The sequence below is a fragment of the Chiloscyllium punctatum genome, chromosome 2 (assembly GCF_047496795.1).
Source record: "Chiloscyllium punctatum isolate Juve2018m chromosome 2, sChiPun1.3, whole genome shotgun sequence".
Classification (NCBI taxonomy): domain Eukaryota; kingdom Metazoa; phylum Chordata; class Chondrichthyes; order Orectolobiformes; family Hemiscylliidae; genus Chiloscyllium; species Chiloscyllium punctatum.
In genome coordinates, this window is record NC_092740.1 from 124,910,471 (window position 1) to 124,936,279 (window position 25,809).

The following is a 25,809-nucleotide window of genomic DNA, read 5'->3' on the forward strand; positions in this document are numbered from 1 at the left end:
TTTTGAGGAAGAGAGTTTCAAAGACTTACAATCATCTGTGAGAAAAATATTCTCCTCATCTTTCCCATTAGTGTGTAACCCTTTAGTTTTAATCAGTCACCCCTAGTTCTAGATTACCCCATAGGAGGGACAATCCTCTCCTCACCCACTCTGTCAAGACCTGGCAGAATCTTATATGTTTCAATCAAATCAGTTCATACTCTTCTAAATTCCATCAAATTAAACTGTAATTTGTTATTAAATGTACTGTTCCTACATTCCTGTCTATTTACTATTGAATGTGAATGTTGGCCCCTAAAGGTTAGATCATTCTATATTTACACCACATGCTGCCTTTGTCCATCCTGCTGTTGCTTTGCATTCATATTCTGGATCCAAATCAAGCTACTATGGTTTGAGACCAAAGGGAAATGGTTTGTAAAACTTAGAGAATCTTGAAAGCAGAGGTGGTTGGAGCATTAGATATTTCTCTGCAGTATGGAGCTGGGAGATGTAAATGTGAGACTTATAATGGCATTGATGGAAGGAGGATCCAGTTAGTGTGTAACAACATGATAACAACATTTGCAGCCTTCCTTACAACAGGGGCAAAATTGTGGCATAAAACACAAAGAAAGGTAATACCATGTAAACTCTCTAATCCATTTATTCACTGCTCAGAAACACCAGCTGTCTGGAAATATTTGAGCAGGCTTGAGTATCGTTTTAGTACCATACTCTAAGAGCAGAAATGTGGAGGATACATTTAGATGAGGAGAACAATCTATGTTGCTGCTTTATGATGTTTTATTAATAGTTTATAGTTCCGGTAAATATTATCGCATTGACACAATTGTGATTAGGCACTCTAACATCATTTCACAAAAAAAATTCCATAATCCCGAATGACTTAGTCCAGATTGGAGAGGTAAATGCTGTGTGCCTGGAAAGTGCAGATGGAGGTAACATATTCAATATAAAGGCATATTGGGATTGAAAGCTTGGTTAAGTAAGTTTGAAAGAGGATCTTTAAGGAGGGCAGGAGGCGAGAGAGAGAGTTGGAGAGGCTTAGTGAGTGAATTCTAGAGCTTAGGGTCTTGGCAGCTGAAGGCAATGGTAGGACATTGAAAATCAGGGATGTGCAAGCAGCCAAAATTATAGGAGTGTAGAGGTCTTGAAGGATTATACAGTTAGAGGACATTAGAGAAATTGCAAAGGATGAATAGGAAGGATTCAGCTGGATCCTGGAGAGGGTTCAGAAGAGGTTTATCAGGATGTTGCTGGGTATGGAAGGCTTGTGTTATAAAGAAAGGCTGGATAGGCTGGGACCTTTTTCACAGGAACGGAGGAAGTTGAGAAGTGACCTGGCAGAAGTTTATAAAACAATGAGAGTGTTAGATAGAGTTAATAGTAGTTTTCTTTTACTAGGATGGGGGATTTCAAGACTAGGGGACACATTTTTAAGATTTTAAAAAGACATGAGAGGCAAATCTTTTACAGAGGGTGGTTCACTTATGGAATGAAATTCCTGACGGAGTGGTAGATGTAGGTACAATTACAACATTTAAAAGACATTTGGATGGCTACATGAATAGGAAAGGTTTGGAGGAATGTGGGCTAGGAGCAGGCAGGTGGGACTAGGTTAGTTTGGAACTATGTTCTGTGTGGAACTGGTTGAACCGAAAGGTCTCTTTCTGTGCTGTATGTGTCTCTGACTCTATGAAGCCACAAAGTGATCTGAAAGCAAAGAATGAAGATTTTCAAATCAAATAGAGATTTAGGTAGTGTCATATGTTGGGTTAGGAGAGCTTGGAATTCTCTTAACTCTGCATTCCCAAACTGTGAGTTAACATTCAGGCCAAACTTTGCCTGATAACATAAAATACCCAAAGAATCTCGGACTTTTTCTCTTTTTTCTTATAACAGAGAAGGTTAAGGAGAGACTCAATAGAGGTGTTCTAAATTACTGTTGAATAATAGAAGCCAGAGAAACTTGAAAGAGACCATTTGGCCTGCTGAGATTTTGCTGGCTATCTGAGAAAGCAGTCATGCCATGCCCCACAATCTTGTAAGTTCATCAGCTTCAAACATCCATTTAACTCCCTGTTAAAATGATTTGGCCTTTTTTGGAGAGTTTTAATTGAGTATATTGGGAGAAGCTGTTTCCTGTAGTAGGAGGACCAGCATGCAAAGGAAACAGATTGAAGATATTTGGCAAAAGAACCAGAGGAGGAGAACAGCATGTTGTTATGAGCTGGAATAAACTCTCTTAAATTTCAAAAGGAAATTTGACAAATAATTGAAGGGGGACAATGTGCAGGTTACTGAGAAAAGAGAAGTAGGAAGTGGCAATAAATGGACTGCTTTCTCAAAGAATCAACTTGGGTTTGATGGGCAAAACTGATCCTCTTCAGTGTATATTCAATCTCCCTTACTGTCTTGTCGGTGAGGGTCAATGGAAAGCTGGTTGCTGTCTATTTAAAAGGGTTTCATTTCTGGTGTGCTTAATGATGACATCCTGTATAATCTGTCAGACAGGAATGATGCTCGTGTTAGTCTTCCAAACAAACATTACTTGACAGTAACAACTTAAAATTCTTGCACTTAAATATGGAATTGGTCAAAAGAAAACACAAATCAAGAAACATTTAGAATAAATCAAGCTGTGCAAGTATAAGTTCCAGTTTGGCTGAGTAATGGCCGAACTGAGAAATTTTTGTGTAACAATGTCAAATAAGACTGTTTTCATTCTGGTATGTCAGTGTCTGCAGAAGCATTTGGCTATGGTGTTCCTTCCACTGGATTCTAGCAGGAGAGCAGTGTGTGACTCAGGTTCTAACCTTGTTTTATTTACATGAATAGCTTACAAAAAGATCTAAAGATATCTCAAGTTAAGTGGAACAATTAAATGAAAGCAATATTGTTTGCTGCACAAATGAAAGATTAATTTTTAAATGGATTGTTGCATTGGAACATCAGAATAGCAAAGAGGTATTAAACCCCTATGATCTGTTGCGCCATTTAATTACATAGAGTACCCTTCATCATCCAGTACTTCCCTGGAGCAGAGAGACTACGCCATGTTCTTCACAAACTTCAACATGTCATCAATAACATTGAACATCTCACCAAGATCATCCTTCACATCTTGCCTCTAAACAACCGTTAAACCTTAAACAGACCATCGTTTGCAGCAAACTACTCAGCCTTCAGGGCAACATTAACCACAACACCATACAGCCCTGACACAGCAACCTCTGCAAAAACATGTCAGATCATCCACATGGGTGCTACCAACACACGTGGGAACACCACCCACCAGATACACGGCAGATACCCATGTGACTTGGCCAATGTTGTCTATGTCATATGCTGTGGGCAAGGATGCCCTGAGGCTTGGTATATTGGCAAGACCATGCAGGTACTACAACAACAGATGAATGGACATTGCGTAACAATTGTCAGACAGGGATGTTCTCTCCCATTCAGGGAACACTTCAGCAGTCAAGGACATTCAGCCTCTGATCTTCAGGTAAACATCCTCCAAGGCAGCCTTTGAGATACACAACAACTCAGAATCACTGAGCAGAAACTGATATCCAAGTTCTGTATTCATGAAGATGGCCTCAATGTGATCTTGGGTTCATGTCACACTACACGTAACTGCACCATACTGTTCTGTGTTTGTAAAGTCCTCCGTACTGTCCTGGTGTAATACCATCACCTTGATAACTGTAATGATCTCTCTATCTTAATTAGTTCGTACAATTTTAGGTTGCTCGCTACTTTGGTTAGACCCTCAGCATGCGACTCTCATACCTATCATGTTATTCCAACTATTTGGTTTGTCTGCAGCACCACCTCGTTTTAATTTTTTTGTAATGATCTCTCTGCCTCAATTAATTAGATCATGGGTCATCCCTTCACTTGCTAGGCAGCTGTTGACACTTTACTCACACTGTCTGACACTCTTGATCACCTGCAAAGACTTGTTGTTCAACCTGTTGACATTCCACTCATTCCATTTGTGCAATATTTTGATCTCTCTGTCTATAATTCTGTGCCTGGGTGCTTCTCTTCACTGTACCTCTGAAAGCTTGTGATTTCAAATAAGTCTGTTGGACTATAACCTGGACTGTCCAACCCAGTCCAGAGCCTGCATCTCCATATCATGACCATTTAGTTAGATGACGGCTGATCTGTATTTTAACTCGATCTGCCTCCTTTGCTTCATGACTGTTAATACCACACGATCAACTAAAATCTACAAACTGCAGCGTTGAAATTTTAAATTGATTTTCCTTCCTCTTGGCCTCAGCAGCTCCTCAGGGAATCAGTTACAGATTTCTGTTTCCTGAGGTGTGGAAGACTGAGATCAAGGATGATTCAAGAGTTTGGAAATCTGCATTAGGAGATGCTGAGTATATCTGTTATTCTTTAATTGAAGAAAAGAAGTGACGAGACAGTTCAGATCCTGACTGCCGTAGACACTGTAAATGTAGTCAATATTATTTGACTTGGGTGTTTGAGAGCAAAACCCAAAGATAGAACCTTACAAAAAGCGTACAATGTGGTGAAGATTTGTGATGAGTCAGAGGATTGGGAAGCCTTTAAAAACCAGCATGGGGTGGGGGAATACAAGATGACGCTGATCTGAAGGGTCTGCCCTGCTGAGCTCTGAACTACAACTCAGGTAAAGTGGTGCTTTTACCCACCCAACCTTTTATTTCGAGAAATTTGATAATTAAATATTGGTGGAATTGTTATAAACTGTTGTTTAGCAAAGGAAGATGACTAAAAGTAAAGGTTCGGGTAACTCCCAACACACTGGACATTCCCCGGCAGCATCGGACATGTGTGAGACTGCAACCGTGGCTGCAGCTTCAGCCTCCTCCGCAACTCCGTTGGAATCATTTACCCAACAGACCTTGGCTGCAGAGTTCGTGAAGCTCCAGGAGATGATTGACGCATCAATCGAGGAGAGTCGCACCAGGCTGGAACTGATCTCGACCGTGCTGCACAAACACAAGCAGGATCCGGAAGGGTTTGGAAAACAAATGGAGGAGGTAGAATGGTGGACCGTAGCTTCGGAGACCGTGATCGAGTCCTCAACGGAGCAGATCCAGGGCCTTGAGAGGCAGGTCCTGGCCTTAATAGAACAGGTCAATGACCTCGAAAACAGAGGTCAGAGGAAGAATATCCGGTGGTTGGGCTGCCAGAGGAAGTGGAAGGCAAAGCAGCCTGTACGGTTTTTTGAAGACTGGCTGCCTGCAATTTCTTGGTCAGGAGGCCAAGGCAGATTGGATGAAAGGTGACAGAATTCACTGGGTTGTTGTGTGCAGGCCCCCGCCCGGTCCTGGTGCGATTCCAATGCTACAGCAACAAGCAAAGAGTAATGGACACTTCCAGAATGCAGGGGAAGGATCCACAGGCCTTGATTTACAAAGGATCCAAGATAATGTTCTTCCAGGAACTTTCTGCAGCCATGATCCATAAAAGGAAGTCATTTGATGAGATGAAGAGAAGACTGAGGGACCTTGGTATTGAGTACTCTGTAAGGTGCTTCATTTTACTTATGATGGGTTTGTATGCTCAAATGATTCCAAAAGTATCTGGAACCTTTAAAGTAGACTGGGTGGTTAAAAGGATTTTTTTTTCTTTTTCTTTTGTACTTCTCCTTTTCTTAAAGAAAGTGTTGTTGGATTTTTTCCGATGTTAATTGCAGTTAATGTATAGTTGGAGATGGGTAGGGTGCCCACTTTTAACTTCTTTGTTAATATTACCTTTTTTTTCTTTCTTTTGCTTGAGTTTGGGGTGTGGCTTAAGCTGGAAGGAGTGATGGAAGTGGACGGGAGATGTGTAAGCGTCCCCTGTGGGCAAGGGGTAGAGTCCCTTATTAAGTGCCTTTTGTATTTGGATTAGGTTGTTAGTTTTTTTGTGAATGTAGTTTTTGAAAATTCTATTAGTTTGTTAGCTGTAATAGTTTTAGTGTGCGTAGTTTTTAGGTTCCATGAGTCTATCTTCATTTATACTCAGCGAATTCTTCCTCTCGGGAGTTCAAAGGTTGTTGTAGAGGGTCATGGCTAATCGTGGTCTCAAATGGTGTACCTGGAACATTAAGGGGAGTCACTCGCCAGTCAAGAGGAAAAAGATACTCCCAAGTTTAAAAAGGGGAGGGTTGATATTGTCCTTTTGCAAGAAACTTCACCTTGATGATAAGGAATTACGCCAGGGTGGGTTTGATCAGGTGTTTTTCTCGTCCTTCGATACTAAGAGTAGCTGAGTGCCCATACTTGTTTGGAAGAATTTCCCATTTAAGTTACTAGATCATATTAAAGATGAGTATGGGCTGTTTGTAATTCTTAAAGCCTTAATATTTGATGAAAAGTACGATATTTTGAATGTTTATTGTCCCCCTTATATTTCTGATAGATGCATTCTCCAAATTGATCACCCTTGCATTGTGGCATATTATTATTGGGGGAGATTTTAATTGTCTCATGGATCCCACAGTGGATAGAATGGCCAAAGCGCCCCCCCCCCCCCCCCCCCCGCCCCAAAACTTTCTCTGCAATCTAAGCAACTAGTTAGTTTATGTATGGAATTGGGGCTGATGGTTGTTTGGAGGCGTCTCCACCCGACAGGTAGGGGCTTTACATTTTTTCTAATCTGCACAAGTGTCATGCTAGGATTGATCTTTTCCTAGCCCCCATGTTTTTTTGTTGGATTTGGTGATGTATTGCACAATTGTGAATATCACCATTTCTGATCACACGGCAGTAGATTTAGTGGTCTAGATTAAGGGCAATGTAGCAGGTTCATGGCACTGGCAAATGGACACATTTATTCTCAAGGACAGTAAGTTCATTGAGTATTTTTCTAATGAGTTTTAAGCATTCTTGGCCATTAATTCAGATACGGCTAGCAACCTGTCAATTGTCTGGGAGACTGCCAAGGCTTATGCTAGGGGATAATTATCTCTTACTCTGCCAGTTGGAAGCAGCAGAAGGGAGAGGAGCAGTGCCTGCTCAAGGCATGACTGAAGACACCTGAGATGGCATATTTTGATAGGCCATTGGTGGCTAAGTTGCAGCAGGTCACAGCTCTTTGATCCACCTTGAATTCTATGCTCACACAGACAGCAAGGAAGGAACTTTCCTTTGCGAAAAAAAGGTTGTTTGAGCATGGCGATAGGCCAGGGCAAATATCTGGCTAGAAAAATGAATTCCCCCAATCTATTACCTCAATCAGACAAGGGACTAGATCTCTTACATGTGATTCTGAGAAGATCAGTGCTGTGTTTTGGAGATTTTACTCTGGATTGTATGCCATACGGAAGGCTGTGGGCTAAGATGGAGTTCTTTTTTAGAAACCTGTATCTTCCACGAGTGACCTCCGAATAGGCGTCTCTCCTTAATACTGCAGTTGTACAGAGTTTTGTACAACTGCAGCATGACCTTGTGGCTCCAAAACACAATCTCTCTATCAAGAAAAGCTGACACACTGTATGCCTTCCTGGGTGGCAACTTTCAGGGATCTATGTACAAGAAGTACAGGAGGCGGTGACACAGCTTCAAGGTTGAAAGGCGCCCAGCCCTGATGGTCTCCTTAGTGAATTCTACAAAGAATTTATAAATATATTGTCAGGGCCATTGCTGAACATGTGCAATTATCCGTACAGCTATGATTGCCTCCCGCCATCCATCAAAGAGGTTAATATCTCACTCATCCTTAAGAAAGGTAAGACCCCGGAGGACTGAGCTTAAACATAGAACATTGCAGCACAGTACAGGCCCTTCAGCCCTCGATCTTGCACTGACCTGTGGAACCAATCTAAAGCCTATCTATCCTACACTTCTGCATTTCCATGGAATATGAAATGTTTATCCATTGCCCATTTAAATGCCCTTAAAGTTGGGAAGTCTACTATTGTTGCAGGCAGTGCATTCCACGCCCTTACTACTCTCTGAGTAAAGAAACTAGCTCTGACATCTGTCCTATTATCTATCTCCCCTCTATTTAAAGCTATGTCCCCTAGTGCTAACCATCACCATCCGAGGCAAAAGGCTCTCACTGTCCACCCTATCTAACCCTCTGATTATCTTATATGTCACAATTAAGTTACCTCTCAACCTTTTTCTCTCGAATGAAGACAGCCTCAAGTCCCTCAGCCTTTCCTCATAAGACCTTTCCTCCATACCAGGCAACATCGTGGTAAATCTCCTCTGCACCCTTTCGAAAGCTTCCACATCTGCGACAGAGTTTTGTACAACTGCAGCATGACCTTGTGGCTCCAAAACACAATCTCTCTATCAAGAAAAGCTGACACATTGTATGCCTTCCTGGGTGGCAACTTTCAGGGATCTATGTACATGCACACTGAGATCTCTCTGCTCATCTACACTATCAAGAATCTTACCATTAGCACAGTACTCTGCATTCCTGTTATTCCTTCCAAAATGAATCACCGCACACTTTTCTGCATTAAACTCCATTTGCCACCTCTCAACTCTGCAGCTTATCTATGTCCCTCTGTAACCTACAACATCCTCCAGCACTAACTAAAACTCCACCGACCTTAGTGTCATCTGCAAATTTACTAACCCCATCCTTCATCCAGGTCATTTATAAAAATGACAAACAGCAGTGGCCTCCAAACAGATCCTTGCGCAACACCACTAGTAACTGAACTCCAAGATGAACGTTTCCCATCTACCAACACCCTCTGTCTTCTTTCAGCTAGCCTATTTCTGATTCAAACTGCTAAATCTCCCTCTATTCCCATGCCTCTGTATTTTGTGCAATAGCCTATCGTGGGGAAGCTTATCAAACGTCTTACTGAAATCCATATACACCACATCAACCACTTTACCCTCATCCACCTATTGGGTCCCCATCTCAAAGAACTCAATAAGATTTGTGAGGCACAGTGTACCCTTCACAAAACCATGTTGACTATCCCTAATAAACTTATTCCTTTCTAGATTATTATAAATCCTATCTCTTATACCTTTCTTGAACACTTTACCCACAACTGTAGTAAGGCTCACTGGTCTATAATTACCAGGGCTGTCTCTACTCCCCATCTTGAACAAGGGGACGACATTTGCTATCCTCCAGTCTTCTGGCACTATTCCTGTAGACAATGACGACAAAGGTCAAAGCTAAAAGCTCTGCAATCTCCTTCTTGGCTTCTCAGAGAATCCTAGGATAAATTGCATCTGGCCCAGGGGACTTACCTATTTTCACACTTTCCAGAATTTCTAACACCTCCTCCTTGTGGACCTCAATCCCATCTAGTCTAGTAGCCTGTATCTCAGTATTCTTCTCAACAACATTGTCTTTTTCCAGTGTGAATACTGACAAGAAATGTTTATTTAGCGCTTCCCGTTTCTCTTCAGACACCATGCACAACTTCCCATTACTATCCTTGATTGGCCCTAAACCTTGTGCAGTCATTCTTTTATTCCTGATATACCTATAGAAAGCTTTAAGGTTTTCCTTGATCCTATCTCCCAACGACTTCTCATGTCCCCTCCTGGCTCTTCTTAGCTCTCTCTTTATGTCTTTCCTGGCTAATTTGTAACTCTCAAGCGCCCTAACTGAGCCTTCACATCTCATCCTAATATAATTTGGAGATGCCGGTGTTGGACTGGGGTGTACAAAGTTAAAAATCACACAACACCAGGTTTTCGTCCAACAGGTTTAATTGGAAGCACACTAGCTTTCGGAGCGCCGCTCCTTCATCGGATGATAGTGTCACCTGATGAAGGAGTGGTGCTCCAAAAGCTAGTGCTTCCAATTAAACCTGTTGGACTATAACCTAGTGTTGTGTGATTTTTAACTTTGTACATCCTAACATAAACATTCTTCTTCCTCTTGACAAGAGATTCAACTTCTTTAGTAAACCACAGCTCCCTCGCTCGACCACTTCATCTCTGCCTGACAGGTACATACTTATCAAGGACATGCAGTAGCTGTTCCTTGAATAATCTCCACATTTCAATTGTGCTTCTTATAGGACCATCTTGCTTTTAAATTCTGATTTTAAAATTTTGTCCAAAACTTTTGCTTTAAGGCTGGAAATGATGTTGTCTTCCATTGTCAAAGAGGACCAGACGGGTTTTATAAAGGGTTGCAGATCCCCCAACAATGTTAGGAGATTACTTATTATAGTCCTAGCTTGTCAGCAGTGATTGGCTCAGGGATTAGTGATCTCTTTAGACGTAGAGAAGGCATTTGAACAGGTGGAGTGGCCATATCTTTTTTACACCCTGGAACGGTTTGGTCTAGGAGGTCTTTATTAGGTGTTTAAAGGGTCTTTTTACTGATCCGCTGGCTGCGGTTCTCACTAATGGTGTAAGATCTAGTAATTCTAGTATCTGTAGGGGCAGGAGGCAACGTTTTCCCTTCTGACCTCCATTTTTTACGTTGATGCTGGCAGAGGCTATCTGTAGGCATCCTAACATAACTGCCCCAGAAGTGGGATCAAAGATACATAACATCACATTATATGCGGATGAAGTTCTTATCTTTCTGCTGAACCCAGTAGTTTCTGCATGCCATTTGATACAATGTATTAATTTATTTGACTCTTTTTTGGACTCTTAGATTATTTTTTCCAAATTGGAGGCTATGCCGAAAGCGAGGTCTTGGGGGAATATCTGATGTTGAGGGCAAATCATGGTTTCCCTTTAAGTGGTCACAGAGGGGTTTTCTTTATTTAGGTATTTTTGTTACTCCTGTTTTCGATCAATTATTTAAGGCTAATTTTATCCACTTGCTTGACAAGATTAAGCAAAATCTTCAAAGAAGGGAGACTCTTCCAATATCCTGGTTAGGCCGAGTAGCCTTTATTAAACGAATGCCGTTTCTCGTTTGCTATACCCTATGTGAATGCTTCCCTTGATTTTTTTTTCCCCCAGGCAAATATTTAGGTGACTTAACGGCTGGTTAGTTCTTTTATCTGGCACCACAGGTGGCCCCTTATTAAGCTCGCCAAATTGCAGTTGCCCTAAGGTCTGGGGGTAGTGGACCTCCCAGTTATTAGAAGATATCAATTAAGTTCCCTTTTATCTTTTGTGAGTGACTGGGCTTGTGAGTACCCGGCATCAATATGGTTGGATATTTGTGCCTCCTAGAGAAAATGTCCTCTTATTGGCCTGTTGTTCTTAGATAAAGTGACAACAGTTGTGGAGTGCTGTCGTAATCCAATAATTATTAATACTGTCAAGGCATGGAGGGCAATGCGATAGAATGAGGGGAATATATCTAAAACTTGTTTTCTTACCCCTGTAATTGGTATGCAAGGTTCTGGCCAGGGATAATGGACCCCAGATTCTGGGCAGCTAGGGGGTTTCCTGTTTGGGTGACTTATTTGAGGGTGAAACATTGGAACGGTATGAATTATCTAGCAGAGACTTTTTTTCATTTTCGTCAGATTAGCGATTTCATTCAAAAAGGAATGTCAAAAAGGACTGACTCTTACAGATTCGATACAGAGAAGAGGGTGCTGTATGCCAAGAGCACTCTCTCAGTTAGTACGCTTTATCGTCTGTTGGGGAATGGTCCCTCAGATGATATTAAGTGACGATGTGAGGTCTGGGAGAGAGAGTTAGGAGTTGAGATTTCCTCTGAGATATGGGGGGGGATATCTGTGAAAGTGCAAGAAAGATTTCAATCTGTAATAGGACACATGCCATGCAGCTGAAGGTTCTTCATAGGGTCCATCTGGCCCTAGACCGTCACTTGAATTTGAAGATGGGAGTATCCTCAGTGTTCCCCAAGTGTAAAATAATTACTAGTACTCTCACTCACTCTCTGTGGTCCTGCCATATGTTTCGTACATATTGGAGTGCTGTGGCAGAAGTAATAGGGAGGGTCTTGAAGACCGAAGTTAAGATGGACCCGATTTATCTTCTCCTGGGCTTGCTCACTTTATCTTCTTTCGATGCTCATAGGAGAAGACTTCTTAGTATTCTTACCTTCTGTGCGAGGAAAAATATTTTGATGTGTTGGGTGTCTGAAAACCCCCTGGGCCTGTTGGCTTGGCGTAGACTAATCATAGAACTTATCCCTGAACTTTCTTACAAATATGGTGCACCAAAAAACTGAAAATTTTTATAAGACATGGCAGCCCAGTTTGGATTACCTAAATGCAGATTTGTCTGCCATTTTAATTTGGGCTGTTGCATAGCCATGACGATTTGATTTAACGAACTTGGTACCCGAGAGGAAGAATTTCGAATAAATGCAGGCGTTATATTCAATGCTCTTGAAGGTCACGAGATATTGTTTCATTGCGCTGAGTGGTGTTATTTATTTAGTTATTACCTCTACTGAACTGTTTCTCTTGCACATGGATGTAATTTTGTTTTATTTTGTTGGTTTTTTTTATATTCCTTTTTTACATATGTAGACTTGTGTTATTGTTAGTTTATTGTTGTTGTAATTTTGTAATTTTATAAAAATGAAATCTTTTCTCAGTAAAAATATTTTTTAAAAAGCCTAGCTGAGCAGAACTGAAGAAAAAGCAGTAATGGGGAAGAAGATGAAATATAAGAGTAAGCCAGCTAATAATGTAAGAAAACAATTGCAAGAGTTTTTTTAGATATGTAAAAGGTAAGAGAGATGCAAGAATAGACATTGAAAATGAATAGAATAGACAAGAAAAAGACATTGAAAATGAGGCTGAAGATGTAATGGAGAATAAAGGTACTTTACATGAGTGATGGAAGAGACAAGGAGCATACCAGAGCTTCAAGAAAGTCAAAAGGTAGAGGTGAGTGTAGCGGCTATCACTAAAGAGAAGATGATGGGGTTGCTGAAAGGTCTAAAGGTGAATAATTCACCCCAACCATTGGGCCTCACTCCAGTATTTGAGATTGTAAAGGCATTGGTGGCGATCTTGCAGGAATCACTGGAGTCAGGGGCAGTCAGCACTGTTTAAGAAGGTTGGCAGAAGACAAGAAATTATAGACTGGTTAACGTGACCTTATTTGTTGGAAAAATATTAGAGCCCGTTATTAAGGCTGAGATTGTAGAGTGCTTGGAAGTGCATGGCAAAATAGTGCTGAGTCAGCACAGCTCCATCAAGGGGAGGTTATGACTTACACATCTGTTAGAATTCTTTGAGGAGGTAATGAGCAAGTTAAACAATGGTCAGCCAGCGGACCTAGAGTCATAGACATAGAGATGTACAGCATGGAACCAGACCCTTCGGTCCAACCTGTCCATGCCGACCCAATATCCCAACCCAATCTAGTCCCACCTGCCAGCACCCGGCGCATATCCCTCCAAACCCTTCCTATTCATATACCCATCCAAATGCCTCTTAAATGTTGCAATTGTACCAGCCTCCACCACTTCCTCTGGCAGCTCATTCCATACACGTACCACCCCCTGTGTGAACGATTTGGAATTCCAGAAAGCCTTTGATAAATGCCGCATAGGTGGCTGCTAAATAAGATAAGAGTCCATGGTGTTCGGGACTTGGTACTGGCATAGATAGAGGATTAATTGTTAGAAGGCAGAGAAGGGGGGAATAAAAGAATCTTTTTCAGGATGGCAGCCAGTGACTAGTGGAGTTCCACAAGGTTCAGTGTTGGGACCACAACTATTCATATCATACATTAATGATCTGGACGAAGAAACTGAGGGCGGTGTTGCTAAATTTGCAGATGACGCAAAAATAGGTGGAAATACAGGTAGTGTTGAGGAGTTTGCGTGGCTACAGAAGGATTTAGACAGATTAGGCAAGGAGGCATAGAAGTAGCGGATGGAATATAATGTGGAAAAATGGAGAAGTAGACTATTTCCTAAATGGGAAAGGCTTTGGAAATCTGAAGCACAAAGAGACTTGGGAGTCCTAGTGTAGGATTCTCTTCAGGTTAACAAGCAGAGTCAGTTGAGAGTTAGGAAGGCAAATGCAATGTTAGTATTCATTTCAAGAGCTCTAGAATTCAAGAGCAGTGAAATAGAGCTAAGGCTTTATAAGGCTCTGATCAGACTGCATTTGAAATATTGTATACAGCTTTTGACCCCATTTCCAAGGAACAGTGTGCTGCTGCGGAGGTGATCCAGAGGTGGTTTATAAGAATGATCCTGGGGATAAACGGGCTTGTTGTATGAGGAGCATTTGAGTCTAGAAGGATGAGGAGTCTCATTGAAATTTACAGATCACTGAGAGGCCTGAATAGAGCAGACATGAAGGTGATATTTCCCCTACTAGGAGAGATGAGGACCCAAGGGCCCAACCTCAGACTGAATGATGTCACTTTGGAACTGTGATGAAGAGGTATTTACTCAGACAGTGAGTAGTGAATCTGTGGAACACATTGCCGCAGAAGGCTGTGAAAGCCAAGTCATTGAATTTAAGACAAAGATAGACATGTTCTTGATTAGTAAGGGGATCAAGGGTTACAGGACAAAAGCAGGAAAATGGAGTTGAGAAACATATCAGCCATAATTGAATAGTGGAGCATACTCATTGACCAAATGGCCTAATTCTTCTCCTTTGTCTTAAGCTCTTATGTGAACAAGCCTAAGGAATAACTTGGTTTACACTGCAGTGTAGACATTTGAATATAGTTGGTATGTTCCTGCTCTTCGCTTGCAAAGCTCATGCACAATGTGCACCTTTCTGGACCTTACCTCAGTGCAATTGATTTATAATAGCAATTTATAAATAAAACTTTGCTTTCATTTCATGCAGTGGTAGATAAAGTCCAGCGGTCCTTAATGCTGTTGAGTCTGTAACTATAAGTAACCACAAAGTGTAGACATATTCAGGAATGAAGAGCCAACATTTTTACTCATAGGTCCCTTGGCTCTCCTGTTTCCAAAGTTACCAATCTAAACAGCACAGAAATAGATCTCACCAGTCATAAATAACCTACCCCTTTGATGGAGTGAACTCTCTATAATTTCTTGTGAAAATATTTTGCTCAAAAGCTGCCTGATCCCTAAAAGTCATCAAACTATGCTTCATAATATTCACCTGAGAAATGAGATTCTCTGAGTTTAAGCTTGGTCTGCTGTCTATCTAATTTCGTTCTTCTTCAGTGTGAAAGCCATCACAATCTCTCCAGTTGATATTTATGTTTTGTGTTTTCAAATTCTTGCATGATGTCCTTACTTAACTTCCCTCATGATTTCTGTGCTCATCCAATTTAGGCCTCTACTGCATCCTTGAGTTTTGCTGTTCATGTTTGGTGTAGACAACGTATAGTAATGTATGTACGTTTGCCCGCTGAGCTGGAAAGTTCATTTTCAGATGCTTCATCACCATACTAGGTAACATCATCAGTGAGCCTCAGGTGAAGCACTAGTGTTAGTGACCCACTTTCTATTTAGGTTTCCTTGGGTTGGTGATGTAATTTCTTGTGCTGATGTCAGTTCCTGCGGTGATGTCATTTCCTGTTCTTTTTCTCAGAGGGTGGTAGATGGGGTCCAAGTTGATGTGTTTGCTGATAGAGTTTTGGTTGGAATGCCATGCTTCTAGGAATTCTCATGTGTGATTCTGTTTGACTTGTTCTAGGATGGATGGGTTGTCCCAGTCAAAGTGATGACCTTCCTCATCCGTATGTAAGGATACTAGTGATAGTGGGTCATGTCTTTTTGTGGCTAGTCAATGTTCATGTATCCTGGTGTCTAGTTTTCTGCCTGTTTGTCCAATGTAGTGTTTGTTACAGTTCTTACAAGGTATTTTGTAAATGACATTAGTTTTGCTTGTTGTCTGTGTAGGATCTTTCAAGTTCATTACCTGCTGTTTTAGAGTGTTGGTGGGTTTGTGGGCTACCATGATGCTCTCAGAAATTTGGAGAATGAAATAAGACAAATTTCCAATAAATAAAACCAGATGGATCCAACATACCATGCTTCTACAGGTTACCCAAAATTCACAAACCAGGAGCCCTCCTCAGACCAATCATGTCACTACCTGGAACACCAACTTACAGATTAGCCAAGGAGCTACATCAAAGACTAAAACACTTAGTAGAAAACTCACACACTCCATCCACTCCACCCAAGAATTCCTGAATACCAAAGACACCAAGATAGAAGAGGATGAAATAATGGTCTCCTTTCATGTAACAGCTCTGTTCGCATCCATCAACATCAACCTGGCCAAGAAAACACTGACTACACTATTAGAAGAACCAAAGACGCATACACCAAACACCACCAACTTCATCAGCAAGGACAACATTATCAAGCTACTGGACCTATTCCTTACCACCCACGCCACTTTCAATAACAAAACCTACAGACAAACCAACAGAACACCCATGGGATCTCCGATATCAGGACTCTTAGCAGAGGCAGTAATGCAGAGACTCGAACAAACAGCTCTGCCAACCATCCAACCCAAACTTTGGGTCCGTTATATGGATCACACCTTTGTCATCACGAAACGAAACAAATTCGAGGAAACCTTCAAGACCATCAATAATATCCTTATTGGCATAAACTTCATGAAAGAGGAGGAAAACAATAACAAACTGCCATTCCTAGATGTCACAATAGAGTGAACAGCCAATGGGGAACTTCAAACCAGCATCTACAGAAAGACAACACATACAGAAGCAATCATCCCAACACCCACAAACAAAGCTGCATTAGAACATTATTTCAATGAGCCAACACACACTGCAGCACTGAGGAACTACAAAGAGCACCTATACAGCATATTCAAAAAGAACGGGTACCCAATGAACACAGTCTGCCGATTTCTCAGCAACAAACCCAAACAAGCAGACAAAATGCATCCAGAAACCCTAACCACTCGCCCCTACATCAAAGACATCTCAGAAATGACTGGCATGACTGGCAGGCTACTCAGACCTCTTGGTATCATGGTAGCCCACAACCCCACCAGCACACTCAAACAGCAGCTAATGAACTTGAAAGACCCTATACAGACAACAAGTAAAACTAATGTCATTTACAAAATACCTTGCAAGAACTGTGACAAACACTACATTGGACAAACAGGCAGAAAACTAAACACCAGGATACATGGACATCAGCTAGCCACAAAAAGACATGACCCACTCTCACCAGTATCTTTACATACAGATGAGGAAGGACACCACTTCGAATGGGACAACATATCAATCCTAGGGCAAGCCAATCAGAGACATGCGCAAGAATTCCTAGAAGCATGGCATTCCAACTGAAACTCTATCAACAAACACATCGACTTGGACCCCATTTACCACCCTCTGAGAAAAGAATAGGAAATGACATCACCACAGGAACTGACATCACAGGAAATGACATCACCAACCCAAGGAAACCTAAACACATAAATAGAAAGCAGGTCACTAATACTATTGCCTCACTGGAGGCTCATTGATGATGTTACCGAGTATGGTGGCGAAACGTCTGAAAATGAAAACTTTCCAGCTCAGTGAAAAAACTTACATACAGAATCTCAACCTGAGCTACAGATCTTCTCAAAACTCACTAACATAGAGTGATATGTGGGTTGCCTTTTACAGCCTCAAAAGAACTTCATAGGCAATAAAATACAGTCATTGTTGTAGTGAAGAAAAGGTGGCAGATAATTTGCATGCAGCTGATACACTCAGGGAAATATCTAATCTGGGTTAGATAATATGATATTGTTTGAGGAATACACATTGGCCAGAACACAGGGAGTACTCATCAGTTGAATACATAGAAACTTGGAAGATAGAGCATACATTCACCTGACAGGAATAGGCAAGGTTTCAACTTAATATTTCAGGCAAAATATGGCACCAACCTTAGTATTGCAGTACAGTGTTTGCCTCAATTTTTGTGCTTAAGTCTCTGGAATAAGTCTTAAATCTGCGACTTTCTGACTTATAGAAAAGAACATTCTCCATGGCGCCATATCTGACAGATATCTAGATGCTGTGTAGAAAGCTGGTCGAACCAATGACTGTTTGTCTGTTCTTACTCAGGTCCTATTCATAGACATGTGCTAGTTGTGTAGTGTTCAAGGGCTCAATTGCTCTGTGTTCAATTATGAGAGTCTGATAACTAATCTATGCTCAGTATAGTTGGTTGGTTGTGTGTAGACTCTGAGCTAAGTAAACACACCACAGAAAGTACTATAAGCTGAGCTGTAAGCATGTTCATGTAAATAGGTTTCTTGGTAAACAGGTTTAGAAACTAGTGCTGTCTCTGAATTTTCTGAGAGATACAGTATAAAATACATGGCAATGTGAAGTCACATATCATTAATACCACAACTGAATATTCCACCCAAGTTTGAAACTGAACTCTGCTGCTACTGAGTCAGGGATACAAGATTCACTACTTCTTTACTACCCAACACCATCATAAAACCAGTGGAGACAAGAGAGAAAAATCCTTGTCCACATCTGTAGTGCCATTCACTAAGGTAACTCATCATATACCAAAGTATAATTTAGACTCCATTGTAGTTAAGAGAGCAGAATCTCAGTAAACATCAGAAACCACACACCATGTCCAAGGCCACCCATAAACAATCTCCTGGGCCATCTATTAGCATGTTTCTTTACTTTGGCCAACTTTGTATTTTTTTAAGTAATACTTCATTTTGCTCACAATAAATGAATCTGAGGTGCTGATCTAAGATTTAATGAACCAACAACTTCCAAAACAACTTAATGCTAAGTGCATTCAATCAGTTGTGTTTGACAGGGGGTGAGATGGAGATAACAAATTCAGCATCCACAGAGAATTGTTTGTGCTCTCTGGATGAAAACATTGAGCTTGAGTTTATTCCTGGAACTAGGAGAGAGCTGCAGTGTGAGGATGTTTTGAAGGCTAACAACAGCTGGACCAGAGATGATTTTGGAGTGATAACATGCCTTTGGCAGAGAAGTATCAAGACAGTAGTTGACCAATGGCTCAGTGTGTGACCTGAGGGGCAGTGATGACAGTCTGTGGGAGGAATAATTAATACGCAGCCAAAGTCCCCATGAGAGAAGTGAAGAAAGAAATGGAACCATGTCCCTAAACAGGAATACAGCTATGACTTAGACTCATATTCTTCTATTCTAGGAGGTCTTGTAGCACAATGGGCAGCATTCTCCCTCTGAGTCAGAAGCCCTGGGTCCAAGTGCTCTCACTCCCACCCTTACCAAGATTTTGATGGCCAACAGTGTGCCCATGACATAGCCAAACTGGTTGACCATCAGTAACTGGCAAACCCTTTCAACACATGTCAATAGCAAATAATAATAGTGAGAGAGGTTTCTGGTTAACCATCTACAATGCAAAGAATGTTGGAACCTCAAACATCATTGTCTGTAGCTTAAAAAGTGCAATAAGCCAATAGGACACAGACTTTCAGAATGATCTATAACAAACGACCAGGCTGGATGTCACGTGAGACAACAACTTATCCTGCCTGATGTTTCTTTATGCACCTAGTGGGGAAATATTCATCAACTTTGTATTTTTCTCTATTTTTCTTCAAGTTACCATTGGTAACTCCCTCAGTGAATTCTTCATGGTCTGTCCTTGAGACCTATTTATTTCCTGGGGTGTTAGTGAAAGGCCCAGTATTGCAGTGGTCCATCTCGCAGCCTTACAAAATGTACTGCATTGCTTTTGCCACAGTTGAGAGACATGGAAATTACACAACCTTTCGTTTTGCTCATTGAACAGAGAAACTGGAGTAAAGTATTCACCTTCTCAGGTGCTTCCTCAGGAACTGAAGATGATTGTTTCCACTACAGTACAATTGGTTCTAAAATTGTCCAGACTATTGTCACAGAAATTGAAGCTGCAAAACTAATTTGAAAGAAGGACTTATAAAAATAAATTGCTGACATTAGTACTCTTTAATGTTTGGGTAAAGTGATATCTGCTTTCTATTAACTTATCTGTAGTTGTATTGAGGGTTTCATTTTCTGATCCCAGTACTGCACAGGATTAAATCGTATTGTAAAATAATGATCAGGTGTATATTAGCATGCTTTGGTGAAAATTCTTTATGGGTTATGTTCGGATAGCCATTAGATATTATTTGAAACAATGCTATTAATTGCACACACATAACTTAAGCTACATGTTGCAAGTACGTGTTAATATTTGTGTTGTGCTGTGCAAGTCAAGGGATCTGTGTGTGATTGTATGGGTTTGTGGGGTTACGTGTGCATATGTACATACACGTTTTTAGGTTAGATTAGATTCCCTACAGTATGGAAACAAGCCATTTGGCCCAAAAAGTCCATACCGACCCTCCGAAGAGTAACCCACCCAGACCCATTTCCCTCTGACTAATGCACCTAACAAATTGGGCAATTTAGCATGGCCAATCCACCCTAACAAGTATTGATGAATGTGTATTCCAATGTTACGTATATGCCTGTCCACATACATGTGAACATGTGTGTGCATATAGCTATGTCTGCATGGATGTGTACCTGGAGATTTGTGTGTGCACATACATGTTTTTGTATGCATGTGCATGCATGAATGAACACATGTGATTACCAGGAAGGGTCACCAGACCCAAAACATTAATTCTGATTTCTCCTCCCAGGTGCTGCCAGATTTGCTGGGCATTTCCAGCAATTTCTGTTTTTGTTTCTGAGCATGTGAAGGTTTGTGCATGTACATGCAAATGCACACTTGTAGACATCCATGAGTTTATCCATTTGTGTGCATGGTCATAATGCGTAAATGCTCATTCTTGTGTATCTGTGCATGTGGATATATGTGTGTATGCATGTATGTAGCATTTATGTATGTTTTTGTGCATGTGTGTGTGTGTCTGTGTGTGTGTGGGGTGGGGGTGTGAGGTGTCCTGGAGTCTCTGTGGCCTGGTCTAACGAGGCTTCGGCATTAGTTTAGGGACTAAATTCTTAATTTCTCCTTCATGCTTGCTTTTACTGGCATTAAATTCCATCTCAGTCCCAGCTCTGGAAAACAAATTGTTCATACTCCAGTGTAATTATTTGAAATGTTTGCACAATGAATCAAGCTGACAGGATTGCAGAGAATGTTGTGTTTTTGTTTTCTAATAACTTTGAAAGTCACTCCATGTGGATGTTTTCGGGTCATGAGAGCAACATTGTTTTGCTCCAGGTTGTGACAAAGCTCATTTGACTCAGAACCAATGTTGTATTGGCAAAAAAAAACTTTAATTGAAGGCAAATGTTGTTGGCCAGACTCAATACTACAATAAGATCACAGTTGCTAGTGCCAAGGATACCCCTTTCATATGCTACTAAAATTACCTTGTGTTCTTTTAGACATTTTCATTTTAGAACACATGTTTCAGTTTACAAGTTGCACACTGTATTTTTTTTCTGCACTGGAAATAAAATTAGCACAGTTGAGCTGGTCGATCAATGGAACTATTTTCCTATTTCTAAGTTAATAATAAATTAAAGTATGGAAAATTTTCCTATCAGGGTGAATGGGAGTACATGATAATTCCATCTTGTAAAACAACCAAGCACAAAGTTCCCTTTAATGTAAGCTTGTGACCACTTTTCTCCCTATGCCAACATGTGCAAGGTTGGGTCATCAATTTTGTTTTGTGAAAATAATGAAATAGTAATTGGCAATTCCCCAATCGGGTATTACTATACAAGGCCACTCAGGAGTTGCACATCAGTGAACCTGTGTGAACAATCCTCCCTCCCTTTATTTGGAATGGTTTTGGTCAGCAGGTCAAGTATCTGGCTTGAACAAGCAGCTGGTCAGTGGTACACTATAGGGAGCTTGTGGACATGGTGCTATTGAGGTTCTGTGAAAGGTGAAAACAAAAACAAAATCTGGAGCAACAGATAAAACTCTCCCAAGTTTCCATAATGAAGTTAGTTACGTTGGGTTCATCACAGATTTGTTTTCAAAATCATTTTTCTTTTCCCTAAGGCAGCTTTGCCATTTTGGTTGCAAGTTCAAATCAAGTCGAAAAAAATCAGTTGATCTATGAGTCAAGATAACAACGTATTGAGTACATATTTAAGATTGATTCAGCAAGCACAACAAATCACACACACATACACACACTTCAGTTTAATAGCTTACCATAAGAAGTCAGATGCATTGGGTCTGGAATCAATTACACAGCAGCATTCTTCAACATGGGGGTTTATTTTAATTGTAGAACACCCACTGTTTAACAAACTGTCAATCGTTATCACTCTAAACTTGACACTGGGGAAATCTTATTGTTACTTGTTTATAAAACCAACAGTTTGAAAGAAGCACATTAACTTAATGGGACATGAAGTTTAGGAAAAACCTCTCAGCTCTGGTAAGCTTTCCAAGAATTTTACATGGTACAATGAAAGCATCTTCTGCTCTGAAACCCCCTTGAGAAATTAGGCTCGTTGCTCTCAATCTCTACTCAGGGGACAACACTCACATCCCAACAGACCATCAATCAACCCTAGGTATCATTCTGCCTGTGGAATCCAGTGTAAACTGGGCTTTGTCCCAGTGGGAAGCAGCATTCCTCTGTATCAATCCAACAGCCTCTGCTCAGGCTTGGACACTGACTGCAAGTATGCTTCCTCACATTAGAAGACAAAAACAGCACTCACTAAACCAAAGGTGATTTCATCAAATCCTTGCGGCAACATTTCCTTACTGTTATACTCCAACACACTTGCAATAAAGACTCATTTTTCACTTATGTTGCTAATTGCTTATTGTACCTACTAACGTTTGTAAATATGCAGGTTGTGCAGAATTCTAACATTCCCATTGTGTGTTCCTTTCCTCTAGCTTGTCCATCTGGGACATATAAGGTGGAAGCAAAGCCTGGTGGAATCAGCACCTGCCTACACTGTCCTGATGAGAATTATACGTCCCTACCAGGGAGCACCTCAATCAAGGACTGTGTTTGTAAGGAAGGATTCAAACTCATAGGACACACATGTCAAAGTGAGTCACGAGGAGGGTTAAGAGAGAAAACTCTTCGGGAAAACTGTTACCTCGATATCCAGATTATAAGGGGTTGCCAACTCTGTCTGAAGGCAATAGAAATGGAAACTTCAATTCTCAGGGTCACTGCAGTGGGAAACACCCAATAAAAAAATCCTATTGGATTCTAGCCAGTGTTATCATATTGAGGTAAATAGTCAGCTAGATCTTTAATGTGCTGCTTGGTGTAAAATTGGGATGTGGTTTGTAAGTTTCTGAAACTGTTCCTCTGTAATTTCATTGATTTCATGAAGTAATCTCCAATTGAGTCGGCAACACAATCCAGTTTTACAATGAGTGTAATTCCAGATATGTTGCATGTTCACAACTATTTAAGGGGCAGTAGAAGGAGGTGATGAAGTAATGATTCTTCAGTGGCACTGAATAGAGTGATGTGTTGTGTTAATCTTTCTTTCTGTGCACGAGTAGTGGTCCAGTGCCCCAAGTTGCAGCCACCTGAGAATGGATACTTCATCCAGAATTCATGCAACAACTATTACAATTCTGCCTGCGGAATCCGGTGTAAACTGGGCTTTGACCTAGTAGGAAGCAGCATTCGTCTGTGTCAATCCAACAGCTTCTGGTCAGGCTTGGATGCCAAATGCAGAGGTAATGATAAAAATCCAACTCTTCTGATTCTGAATTACATTGCCTTTTTTCTTGCTTATTCTTGATGGTGGATATCACATTGCTGAGCTGATAGTTCCTTTTATTGTCGAGTGAGAGTGATTATGTGACCAACAGGATATCTCCATAACGATCAAATATCTGTTGAAGGATCCTGAAGACTTCAAGCTGTAGAAACATGAACCAGAGATTAGGTGGCTCTTGGCCCCTGGACAGTTGGAGACTGGATGTACCCCAACAGATACACATCAGGGAGGGTCCTTCAGACATCCTGAGGGAGGTTTCACACTGACTACACATGGATTGACTAGGAAGTTGCATCATCTAATTGGTAATTATCATCTACCCAGGTCCCTCTGAATATTACTCATCTCTGAGTCAGAGCAGGAAATTTCGAAGTGATTCAACCTACTTATCTGAGTAATCCTGGGAAATGTTAGAGGGATTTAAACCCACGTTGACTCCAGGGTAAATATACCACTGACACCTCCCAATAATTCATACTGCACCTTCTACTGCAGACACTCAACCCAGATTCCTGATATCCCTCCCCAGCCAGATTCCTGAACATTCCCCAACCCAAACTCCCAACCATTCGTCCCCACCCTGACTCCTGATCATTTCCCCACCTGAACACCAGGCCATATTTCAACCCTGATACACAATTTCCCCCAACCGACACGACCAATCCAGGCACCCAAGACCCTTCCCATTTGGATACCTCTTGAACGTACGAATCCCAGCCTATACCAAGCCTCCTACCCACCTACCACTCTGCCCCTCATCATGTGGCGACCTGCTCCCTTACTTACCTGACTCCCTATACTCCCCTTACCCACTTGTTATCCATTCCCCTCATTCACCTGCTACCTCACCCCCTTCCCCACCTGGTTACATGCACACTCAGCCACCTTCCATTTTGCCCTCTGGCCATTCTGTTATCTGCTCCCTCACCTGCCACCCACCTCCTCATCCACCAGTCACTCTTCCTCTCACTCTCCAACACCTTGCTTACATCTCGCTGTATCTTTTCAAAGTGGCTTTTGAACTTTAAAACTATGGCAGCTATTGCTGTAAGAATGGGGTGTGACTCCTGGGAAGATTAACTCTAATGCAGCCTATGAGCATTGGCAATCTGTGATTGTTCCAATAGAATCCGCATTGTAAGTCAGATCTGAGAAATTATCCAAAGGTAAGGTAAGTTGGTAGTTTTAGGACTGATCTGGAGTGTTAGAGATTCTGTGCAGAATGGATCATGAGTAGTTATCCAGATTAGTACTGTGGAACTGTTCCAAATCCCGAACTATACCTTAGAGACAGAGACATTTGTAAGTATCCTGGGAAGCAGGAGAATTGCCCGTTCAAGGGTTAACCTTATGGGTAATTTCTACATAAGTCTGGAATTGTACAGGATCCAACGTATTTTCAGCTGTACATCCAGCTCCAACGATCAAGAGAATAGAAAATTTGGCAACGAATCTTTCTAAGAGCTATTGAAAGTAGTTCGTCCGTGTTGTCTCCCTTAGAGCTGTAGGAGGTTCCTTTTGAAAGTCACCATTGAATTTGCTTCTACATTTAGACAATCCAACTCCTATCTTGCTCTATAAATCCATTTCTCCTCCAACTGTTTTCAGTCTGTTTCCTAGTTATCGATCCTCCTGCCTATGGCACTCTATCTACCCTTTCAGATTGTGTTAAAAGTCCCACAGTGCCTTCAACCAGCACAACTAGATCAGGCCTCACCATCAACGTGCAACATGCCAAGCAAGTCTCCACCAACAGCACTTTTCAAAAACGTGACCTCCACTACCTTGGAAGATACCTGGAACTCTGTTCTTAACAGCACTGTGGGTGTACCTACCATTAACCCTCCCACACCGACAACAGCTCACTGCCACCTTCTCAAGGCAATTAATGAACAAATACAGACCTTATCAGTGACATTCACATACTGCTTTTTAAAAACATCCCTGCCCACCCAAACTGCACTGCCAGATTTCAAGGCAATTATCTCCAAAATAATCATTAATGAAGAGAGAAAATAATACCATTAATGCTTTTGACCAATTTCATTTTAACTGACATTAAATATTTGTATGGCATATTTTTTAACTGTAACTAATGAGTGAAAATCATCATCAATTTTAGACAAGGGAAGTCCTTAAGTTTCAACAGTAACACCCCCAGAGATTGCTGTCAACAATTTATCATTAACTGTGGTGTTCTGCTTTCTGAATTTTATGCTGGTTATGAAAACAGTTCAAAGGAAGGGATGCG

The 25,809-nt window shown here is 41.2% G+C and overlaps 1 protein-coding gene across 7 annotated transcripts in view; it reads left to right on the top strand.

The window, feature by feature from the left end:
• The window catches only part of svep1 (sushi, von Willebrand factor type A, EGF and pentraxin domain containing 1), a 239,394-nt gene that overhangs the window by 69,433 nt on the left and 144,152 nt on the right, over positions 1–25,809 (top strand). For all 7 annotated transcript variants that reach the window (XM_072588116.1, XM_072588121.1, XM_072588115.1 and 4 more), the window contains 2 exons: positions 22,708–22,866; positions 23,335–23,514. In XM_072588116.1, coding sequence (XP_072444217.1) covers positions 22,708–22,866; positions 23,335–23,514 — 339 coding nt within the window. The remainder of the gene's footprint in view (positions 1–22,707; positions 22,867–23,334; positions 23,515–25,809) is intronic.